General features: G+C 46.1%; 1 protein-coding gene across 1 annotated transcript; it reads left to right on the plus strand.

Annotated features, from left to right (window-relative positions):
• Positions 1-722: 722 nt before the first annotated feature.
• On the plus strand, positions 723-8,989 carry LOC149356863 (uncharacterized). The gene is made up of 2 exons (XM_089576449.1): positions 723-2,040; positions 8,973-8,989. Exons 1-2 carry the CDS (start codon positions 723-725, stop codon positions 8,987-8,989), a joined length of 1,335 nt encoding a protein of 444 aa, XP_089432575.1.
• Positions 8,990-11,341: the final 2,352 nt, after the last annotated feature.

Raw genomic sequence — 11,341 nt, forward strand, 5'->3', positions numbered from 1 at the left:
GATTCCAGTAGGCGCCGAGATGACACGTTCCTTTCCTTCGCGACGATAGTGGCGTGGTCCCAGTTAATCGCGTGACCATGTTCTTGCACATGCTGTGCAATGGCGTTAGTCGCGTGATTATTATTTCTTACGTCACGTTTGTGTTCACTGAGCCGTCTTGTAAACTTTCCCGTCTCACCAATGTACACCTGGGGGCAGTCAGCACATGGTATCTGGTATATCACGCCTGGATACTCTTCAATCTGCAGTCTATCTTTCACGTTCACGAGCTGGTTACGGAGCTTGCTGGTCGGGATGTGGGCAATGCGCAGGTCGTATTTTGAAAATACGCGCGATAGTGCCTCGCTGATTCCCCGCACGTAAGGAATGGCTGCACGCGCCTGGAACGTCTTGTCGGTCTGTGTTTCCGGCTTCAATATCCGCTTTTCAATTTTGCAGATAAAGCGACTAGGATAGCCATTGCAAGTCAGCTCCCGGTGGACCGTTTTCAGTTCGTTCTTTAATGAGTTGTCATCTGAGCAGATGCGTACGGCACGTGTTATTAAAGATGATACCACTGACGTCTTGTGGCCGGCCGGATGACAAGACATAAAATTGAGGTAGCGACCTGTATGCGTAGGCTTCCTATAGACCGAGAAGGTGAGGGCGCCCTCATCCCTGCGGACCAGTACATCCAAGAAAGGTAATGCGCCGTCTTTCTCAAGTTCCAGGGTGAACTGTATATGCGCAAGCTGTCGGCCCTTCTCGAGGACCGTCAGACTTATACTCCTCTAGCCTATGACCCAACCAGCAGACTACAAACCAAGCTGCAAAAACTGCTCGCCAGACTGTTCAACTTGGTCCCTCCACACCAAAAGAGTCTTTATTACCGGCTGCTCTGCACGAACGGCTCAGCTCCTTCAATTTACGGCCTGCCCAAAGTCCACAAGCCTGGCGTACCACTTCGACCTATTGTCGACTTCACCAGGTCGCCGCTCTATCGGCTCTCAGGCTATCTTCACCAGGTGTTGAGTCCTCTAGCCGGTAAAACCCTGACGCACGTCGGAAATTCGTCCACGTTTGTTTCCAAGCTGCATGGTATCTCGCTGAGTGAAGATGACATCTTGGTTTCCTTCGACGTCACGTCACTTTTCACTAGCGTACCAGTGGACTTGGCAGTAGATACGTGCGAGACTGCCCTACAAGCTGACACTGGTCTCCCTGGCCGCACACCCTTCGACGTCCCCGAACTTTGCGAGCTTCTGAGATTTTGCCTTGGCAACACGTACTTTTCTTACGGCGGCAGCTTCTACCAGCAGACACGGGGCACGGCAATGGGAGCGTCAATATCCGTTACAACGGCCAATTTAGTAATGGAAGCCTTGGAAGAAAAGGTACTGTCCACCTTCAATCCTGCACCGAAAGTCTACTACCGGTACGTGGACGACTGCTTCTGTATTTTGAAGAAGCAAGACGTCTCACGCTTCTTGGACAGCCTAAATGCCCAGAATGCGCATATACAGTTCACCCTGGAACTTGAGAAAGACGGCGCATTACCTTTCTTGGATGTACTGGTCCGCAGGGATGAGGGCGCCCTCACCTTCTCGGTCTATAGGAAGCCTACGCATACAGGTCGCTACCTCAATTTTATGTCTTGTCATCCGGCCGGCCACAAGACGTCAGTGGTATCATCTTTAATAACACGTGCCGTACGCATCTGCTCAGATGACAACTCATTAAAGAACGAACTGAAAACGGTCCACCGGGAGCTGACTTGCAATGGCTATCCTAGTCGCTTTATCTGCAAAATTGAAAAGCGGATATTGAAGCCGGAAACACAGACCGACAAGACGTTCCAGGCGCGTGCAGCCATTCCTTACGTGCGGGGAATCAGCGAGGCACTATCGCGCGTATTTTCAAAATACGACCTGCGCATTGCCCACATCCCGACCAGCAAGCTCCGTAACCAGCTCGTGAACGTGAAAGATAGACTGCAGATTGAAGAGTATCCAGGCGTGATATACCAGATACCATGTGCTGACTGCCCCCAGGTGTACATTGGTGAGACGGGAAAGTTTACAAGACGGCTCAGTGAACACAAACGTGACGTAAGAAATAATAATCACGCGACTAACGCCATTGCACAGCATGTGCAAGAACATGGTCACGCGATTAACTGGGACCACGCCACTATCGTCGCGAAGGAAAGGAACGTGTCATCTCGGCGCCTACTGGAATCTCTAATCATCCAGTCGACACCAGCTACCATGAACCGGATGCAAGGAAATTTGCCACCAATCTACGCACGCTCGTTACGTCATGTGTTGCGTATATAAGTGGCGGCGCTTCCTGTCCCGCTCAGTGATCAAGGAACCCGTACGAGGTTCCGAAACGTCTAAAATTTCTTGACTTGGTCAGTGACCGTATTCTTTTTCCTTTAAAGATATGCATGGTGTGATCTTGAGTGTAAGTACAACCATCGCAGAAAAAAGGCAAGAAATAAAATAACACATTGAGCTTAGTGGCGCGCCGTATGCGAGAAGGTACTCGCAAGACATGATGAAAGTACAATTTCTAAATGATGCTTAATATAAATCCCCACATTAATAGCAAAATGTTGAATTGAATTTATCAATTTTTAACGCCGTATTGCTAATTTGTAATCCCAATTTGCCGTGTCACACCCTCAAATACATATTAAAAGTCAAAAAGAGATCAATATAGTGTTTAATACAAATCAATCTATTTTTATATTTCCTATCAAAAGTACGTGTCTATTGCGAGCTAGTTGTTTGCCTTTTTGTTCCAGCAAAGTATGGCACAGGTGGTAGCATCTCCTCCCCATTGAACAGCTTTGAGCATTTTTTTTCTCTGTGAAAAATATTCCATGCAAAGACGGCTTGCACAGTTTTGCGAAATGCGCTGAACGCAGGAGACCGAATACACTTTTTTTAAAAGTAAGCAGATTAGCGATGTCGCTTCGCATGCATGTAACAGGGGAAACGGAAATCTTACTTGAAGACAACACGAAATCACTCTTCCAATAGTCCATGGGTGATTAATTCAGACAACATGGATAAAGTTTGCTGAGACCAGGAATTCCACATTTTATTGTTAGCCTGCAACTGGCCAAGACAAAGCCACCTGGCACGGAAATATTACACGCGGCCAAAGAACTGCTGCAGTGGAAGAAAAAGCGCTTCTGATACTCATCTTGCACAAACGATAGACGACCAATGTCATAATGAACCCAACATGAGTCGGGCCACACAACACTCCGCCACGGTGATTGAAGAGATAGTCAACGTTCGGTAAATCCATTTCATCAAAGCCTAAAAATAAAGTTCTCACCATTCTGTGCATGACTTTGCGCTAGGCATTTCCCTGTTAAAGTTGGCATTCAGAAGTCGCGCCATTGCTTTGTCACTTTCTCTTTTCCTGCCGGAGGAAAAAAAGGTCGGCGCTGAGTCAAAGCGCCAATTACGCCAAGAACCATATTCTTTTCCGAACACATTTCAAGATAAAAGTATGGTGGTACTCACAAATAGAATCTTGCGGGCCAGGCTACTGAATTACGTCATAATTGTCAGAACGTATCACATGTGGATTCTCGACAACGAACGGCGTCAGCTTGAGCGCGCATGCTTCGTCGGCACGCTGGTTGTGTGGCTTTTCGCCGCCTTGCTAGCTACACGCGATACTCGTTGGGCAAGTGTTGGGGAAAGGAGGAGACGACGATGGGACAGGTTTCTTATATTTTTCGGAGAATTTGCTGCAGCAAGAGAAACGGCAGCTGGAAAAGGGGTAGAAGAAAATCTAGGGAGGGTGGATGAGCGGCGTTGCGCTTAGTTGGGCGCAAGGGGAAAACAGGTTAGAGAAGGTCACTACACCTAAAATCACAAAGAAAAAAATAACTTCTAGCATGGTCAGGGCCAGCGTTCTTCCAAGAAAGAGGCTCGGCCCAGCAAAAGGCGGCTGCATGGGACTTGAAAAGGGGGGGGGGGTGAAATGAGTGAAAGAATTCCGGAATGTGCGGAGGATGCGTCATAGGCAGTTGAGCACGTGGAAAGCGGCAAGGAAACGACAGTGCCAAGATGTTGGAAGTGGAAACGTGGAGCTTGGGCATGGATTTCGTCAAAACGGCTCCAAACATTAGCGTAATCTCTGCGGTCATGTGCCTCTTTGGTTGAAACTGAGATAAATGTGTTACTATGAAAACACCGGAAATATAAAACATTAACTAAAATTGGTTTGGTTTGGTTTATGGGGTTTAACGTCCCAAAGCGACTAAGGCTATGAGAGACGCCGTAGTGGAGGGCTCCGGAAATTTCGACCACCTGGGGTTCTTTAACGTGCACTGACATCGCACAGTACACGGGCCTCGAATTTCTCCTCCAAAGAAATTCAGCCGCCGCGGCCGGGACGAACCCGCGTCTTTCGGGCCAGCAGCCGAGGACCATAGCCACTGAGCTACCGCGGCGGCATTAACTAAAATTGGCGGTAACAATGCGTTTTCTTTGAGTGTTTCATATGATACTTGTGGCGGACAAAGTAGGATGAAATACGTCCAAGCAACACCATTCATCAATATAATCCAGTCATTCGCTTCTAGAGCGACGAATACCCTACATTTTATGCACACCAGTGTAGGCAGGTCGGTCTGAGCCATAGTCATGCGGCCCACCCGTGCGTGTCTGCGCTAGCTCGAAATGACGCGACGCGCTACTCAGCAGTGCACCTGTTCTGGCTGATTGGTATTAAGCATTCGCGCAAAGAAAAGGCAAACAAAAACGAGTGGAAATGCGATCGGGAAAAAGTTCCGATCTTTAATTTGATAAACGTGATAATTTAAAGCAAGAACGTATGCAAGAGCCGTCCATATAGAATACCCAAAAGCACAGCAGAATAACAAAACCATTTGCGACATTAAAAAACCTAGCCACCTTAGCTTCGCGGCTTCAGGAAGCAGAGCCGTTTGTTCGCTTATTTTTTTTTAAATCTAACATACGTCTACATTTTATTTCCCGTCTGCTGCTTCTTCACACAGTAAATGTGCAGCAAGTTGTTCACGTGAACTGTTTATTTGCGATAAAATCAAAATCGCGTTTTGCTCAGATTGTTTCTTCTCTCCAAATGCGCCACGCATAAATTTGTGACCTAGTTAAGTTGTAGTAGAGGAAAAAGCGATTTATTTGTTTTTTTCTAGGGTGAACGCATCCTTTGGGTGATGCATTGTGTTCCGGATTGTGTCATACGGTTCAGCGTTTCGTGCAGCATAAACTTATTAGTTAAGTTGAGCCTATATCTTGAGACACGAATTTGAACCGGCAACCTATAATCGGGGGCTGTGGGTGTCCGCAGAGATATGCGAGGCAGTACGTTAATTAGTGCGTTATTATACCATTCTTCGAATCGAAATTTAATTTTCTTGATTGTGGCACCTCTTTCTCTCTTTCTTTTTTTCTTTGCATACCATAATTACAAAAGACACCGCTTTTTAAAATTCGTATACCTTCGTGAATGAATCTGACCTCTGCTCACTTTCGCGCGATCAATTACATCGCGTTTTTTATTGTAATTTAGCGTCAGTGTTCGACGCTAGCGCTGTTGTTGGTCATAAAGAAGAAATAAATAAACAAGTCCGAATATTAAAAAAAAACAGATTGAGAAAAATAACCACCGATAATCACAGGGACATCCTTGGGTGTGTCGTGGAGCGGCACTGCCAATACAGGGAAAACAGCGGACAAGTACTGTCATCGTTGCGGGTGTAATGAGGCGGCGCTGCCAATATGGGGAAGACAGCGGACATTTAGGGTACGGCAAAACAGCGCTGACGGACGGGACGGAAGAAGATGAGACAAACACATGCGCTGACACATTTAGGGCCATCGCTAGAGGTGCAACTAAGCGGCATTGCCAATACGGGGATGACAGCGGACATTATGGGCCATCGCTGGAGGTGTAACTAAGCGGCATTGCCAATGTGTGGACGACAGCGGACATTTAGGGCCATCGTTGGAGGGGTAACTAAGCGGCATTGCCAATATGGGGAAAACATCGGACAAGTAGGGCCAATGTTGGAAATGTCACATTGTGGCAGTGGCAATATGGGGACAATGAAGGCGACATTGACCCTGTATAGGGCCACACATAGCCAACAGACTCCCAATATTTGGCCAACGGTTTGTGCTGCCTGGGTAAGCATGAAGCCATGAACTGAAAGTGTGACCTGCACCTCCACACCTCAGTGCCTAGCTGGGCTTGCAGTCAGCGAGGAAATTGACGTTTTTCGTGATTTCGGCGTTCCGAAAACTTTTGTGGGCACCTGTACACATGCTTTGTTAGAAATGCATACTTTACAGAAATTTCCCGACCCTCGGCCACTAGTTCTTGCCGTGTCACAGCCATTCGAAGGTTATAGGGGGCAACAATCGTGTCTTTCCTCTTTGCCAAAAGCTTTGAGTGCCACTAAATTTCAAAACACATACACACAAAAAGAAAAAGTGCAGGGGTCAATCATTTCGTAGCCGCATGGTTTTACAAAGATGTGCCCACGAGAAATGCTGACAGCAAGAAAGCTTTATGTAACAAAAATATCCAATACAAACTACAGGCAGCACTGGATGTGAGTGAAGAAACGGTACGAAAACCCCACTGGCTACTGTCAAGCAGTGAAAGGGCCTTAGGCCAACATATTCAAGCACAGCAACACAGGGTCAAACCAGAACAACCAGGACTACAAAAGTTCAAAGAAACTAAACAACATGATTTAGCACTAACTGCTGTGCCTAACAAACAACACAAATGGGACAGCAATACTTTACTGCAAGACTGATGACATAAAGCATTCCACTAGCATTGACACGCAGAGATAAGAATCTGCCAGCATTTTCACAATGCAAGAACAGGTTCGTCTAGCTAAAGACGACTGCGCTATACCGGGTGTTTTTTTTTTAGAAGGTCCAAAATTTAAAAAAAAAGATAAATTGCTTTAGATTTATTTTAGCACTGGGGCTATACTGGAGGCTACGGCGGGCGCCAGGCAAGAGGAAAACTGCTTTAATTAGTTCGCTGATTAACTAAATATGTTAATTAACTTTTGTAATTTTTGTTTTAGGGGATATGTTGTATTCGCAGAATTGGAGATCGTCCTCTAAACAGTCTAACCGAGAAAAAACAATTTGAATTAAAAATTTTTCACGCACGTTACGAGGCGCGAAAAAATCACCCTGGTAGGCATCTTCACACCGTAACGCAGCGGCGGGAGCGCCTCTGACGTAGTTCACTCCGCCCTGCGCTTTGCGTCACGCGTCCCGGACTGGCGGCCTGCGCTATCGCTGCTTATCTCGCTTCGCTCCGCGGCCTCACGGAATGCCGCGCTGGAACAAAAACGCATGGACACAAAGTGCAGGGCGGAGCGAGCGCTCACAGACGCTGTGTTACAGTGTGAAGCGGCCTACCAGGGTGACTTTTTCTCGCTTCGTTACGCGCGCAAAAAAATTTTTAATGAAAATCTTTTTTCTTGGCTGGACTGTTTGGAAGACGATCTCCAACTCTGCTAATACAACATATCCCCTGAAATAAAAATTATAAAAGTTAATTAACGTAATCAGTTAATCAGCGAACTAATTAAAGTAGTATTCCCCTTACTTGGTGTCCGCCGTAGCCCTCAGTATAGCCCCAGGGTTAAAATAAATCTGAAGGAATTTACCTTTCTTTAAAAATTTTGGACCTTCTAAAAAAAAACACCCGGTATGTAGAGGTTGGACGTTTCAATTTTTAATTTTTGAGCACTTGGCAGACTTTTTTTCAATGTTTATTTCAACAACAAGTATTCATTTCGGCTAATGAATTACTGCACGCGTTTGTGTGTTTTTTTTCTTCAGGGTGGTAATCCTGTGCAGTCAAAAGTCACTTAAAATTTATTTTGCCTTTTTGTCAGCCTAGAATTCGACTTACAAGTAAAAATGCTATTGCCATTTAATAAACTAATGGAAGCTAAATGATGGAGCCGTCAGGTGCAAGCTGAAGTGGAAGTTGACTGCCAAAGGTGGGTTGTCTTGTTATCGTTTGGCTGCAGCACTGGGTTCAGCGAGAGGGTGGGGCATCACATAGTTTGAATGCTGACAGTAACAACGAAACTGTTGCACTCTAGGCAGAACACAATTTTCAGGAAGCTTATGCATGGTTTCGCATCAGTGTCCTTGCACACAGTGAAGAAGCCTACCCGGGTAACTGCCCTGGGTGTAATAACAGTGAACAGCTCTACGCTACCAGCCGACGATTTGGCAAGGAGTTTGAGCCTCCCAGTATAGAGCGGCACGTAATGTAGCAAAGCAACAGCTCAAAACGCACGACTGTGTGGCTTAATACACACAGAACCACCGTCCTACCACGACCTTGTCTTATGTACTGCATTTTTTCTCCCACTCACTAGCCAGCTAGCTGGACACCGATCTTTTTCGGTTAGAACCAAAATTTGTTAATTAAATTAGGCGCACTATAATTGGTTTAAAATAAGAAGTCCTTCCCCTAGCTACACGATATGATCACACGGGATGTAAAGATAATCACGACGAGTGTAAGACTCATTCTCCAGGTTTGTCCAGCGGAAGATCTAACGAGCACAAGGTCGAGATTGTACAATTCGACATTTAAGTCCCAAAACTACACCCCTGCTATGGTAAGGAAAAATGTTTTCCAATTTCAACTGCCTGCCTGATCCTCTTGCATGTGCACTGAAATCTCAACAGGTGAGCATACTTGAATTGTCCTTTACTTCAAGGCAGGCCCAAGAACGAAGTATTGAATCAATGACCTTCTTTTGATCATTAATTTGATGGTTTATGGCCTAAGGCCAGTCTACACTGATGTCTATTGCGGTTTAAAAACTATGTTGGGTGCAAATTTAGGGAATGATTATCGCAGTGGGAAGATGCGCACTTTGAACTCGTGCTCATGACCTTGTAAATGACCTGTACACTTTCCAGTGGTACAGGACCGGTAACATGGCGTTGTGCGCAGAGGGGCTCTTCGACCACTTTTCACATGCAGAGGCGGGTCCACTGTGCAGCCTTGGGCATCTGTACGCAGCACTGGTGCTATGAAACCGTTTTAAGAGGTGAATGTGGACTGTGCTCGAGGGTGGCCTTCGATCTCTTGTAGTCATTTTCGACGTCACATCGCTGTCATGCGGTGAAGCCAACCTAACTAAAGCCTACTGGCGGCTCTCGCCTGGCATGCTTCATTCACTTCGCCTCCGAAGACATTATGGAAACAAACTTTACCTTACTTTTAATGGGTGATCATTTTATTTACAGTGAACTGGTAACAGCATTAGACGTCTTTAATAGGTATACCAGCAACTTCCAAAGGAGCCTCCGCTGTGGCTTCGATGCAAAGCAGGTTAAACCTAGCAACACCTAGCGAGCAGTGCGCTGAAGTGTGTCTCTAGTGTGAGTGCAACGTATCCTTGCTTCCAATTTACAGATAAGCTTATTTACTGTTGTTTTTCATCTATTGAATTATCAATATGTTGAACTATTCTGCGATTTCCTCTCAGTGCGATATAACTAGCCAAAGGGCTTGTTCAGATTGTGTAACCATTTTTATTATCAAAACCACCGTTCTTCAAATTACAAAGAGAGCAAGTTACCCGGCACTGTGGGCAGGCATCGCAACTTTGACGAGTGAACTGCATTTGCCGCTCATACAGAAGCACATTCCACTCATTCAATGCTAGGGTGTTTACTCACGATGCACAACTGTTGTGGGTCAACAATTAGTGGGTTAGCATCTTATCATGGCATGCAGTGGGCCCAATTAATGCTGAATTGTTGCTGCATCCTCACACCGCTTGTTCTTTACCCGGATTGAGCATTTGAGACTATTCCAGCTGACGAAATGGGAGCGGATGTGAGAGGGCAGCAGCTGTAATTGCGTCCACTGTACACAACTCTGCCATTCGCCGTGATAACATGCTGACCAAGTGAACGGCTCCAGCTCTCACAGTGCTATAAAGCGAGCTTCACACACTGACATGAGAAGATTTGTCTGAACCGGTCTTCTGCTGGACAAAAAGAGAGACCTGAGGAGATCCGTTATGTTGCGGGCTCAGTGTTTTTACTTTTAAGGCGAAAGCCTTTAATGTCTCATCGTTGTAAGCAGCAGTTGTCGACAGAAATGTCACGCTTTTCAATTGGTGGAAACGGTCGTGACGTCACAGTGCGCGAATTTCAAACGGGGCCAATTGTACTTTGGCTAGTAACCATGCAAACAATTGAAGGGATCATGTAGTGATGCTCCAAGTAAGTGGGACTGAGCTTAGTTAATTGCTTAATGACCCAATTAGCCGAATTAACTTTTCTAGTCAGGCCATATAAATAAATAAAACTGAGTAGGAAATTGGTTGAGCTCGGGAATCGAACCCCGGTCTTCGGAGTGTGAGACGAGCATGCTATCCACTCCGCCATGCCAGCTCAATGGTTTCGAATGAACAAAGGCGCGTCTAGTGAATACGGTGTCTTCGCTCACTCTCATCCTCCTCCCTTCCATTCCGGCGAGGCTTAGGTGTCACCGAGATATGAGAGGCAGATAATTTCCTTTCCTCAAAAACCAATTTACCGACGAGCGAGGCGTACAGCCGAATGGGCGATGGCGTTCTATGGACTCCCTGGCAGCGTTGCAAGACGTTGTCGCGTTCCACTTAGAGGCGAAGCTTAACATCTTAACCCCACATCAGTGACCGCACTTTAGGTCAAAAAAGTGCCCCCCTGAATTTTGACGGGTGTCCACCGAGATATGTGAGACCGTTACTGCGTAATTTCCTTTCCTCAAATACAATTTTCATTTTCTTCATTACAGCCCATCTTTGTCTTTCTTCTTTCACTCCCACTTCCTCCCTTCCTCTACCGTGCGGTTCAGGTGTCCACCGAGATGACAGAGAATTACTGCGCCATTCGCTTTCCTCAAAAAGCGTTGCATTCAGAGGGAAACGCATCGCGCCGAACGGGTGGTGGCGTTCCGTCGACTCCCTGGCAGCGCTACAACACGCTGTCGCGTTCCACTCCTAAAGGCGAAGCTTAAGCGTCATTAATTAGCAATTAATTAGTATTCAGGCATTAATCAGTAATTTATAATTAATCAGTGATTCGTCATCACTTAGTAATTAGTACTGAATTATATGTGACGCCACCAGTGCCACAGAGGCAGCGAAAGTGGTGCGGAAAACGCTTTCACCTCTACGCACTTTAGACAGTCAAAGTGCCCCCTGAATTTTTTGTCATTCTCACTGGTACGCAGAGGAATTTTCCATAAAAAATACTATGGGCTTTAAAAAGTATCAGTGTAATCCGCGCTG

This window comes from Amblyomma mixtum, chromosome 3 (assembly GCF_055824585.1).
Source record: "Amblyomma mixtum isolate Tamu chromosome 3, ASM5582458v1, whole genome shotgun sequence".
Lineage (NCBI taxonomy): Eukaryota > Metazoa > Arthropoda > Arachnida > Ixodida > Ixodidae > Amblyomma > Amblyomma mixtum.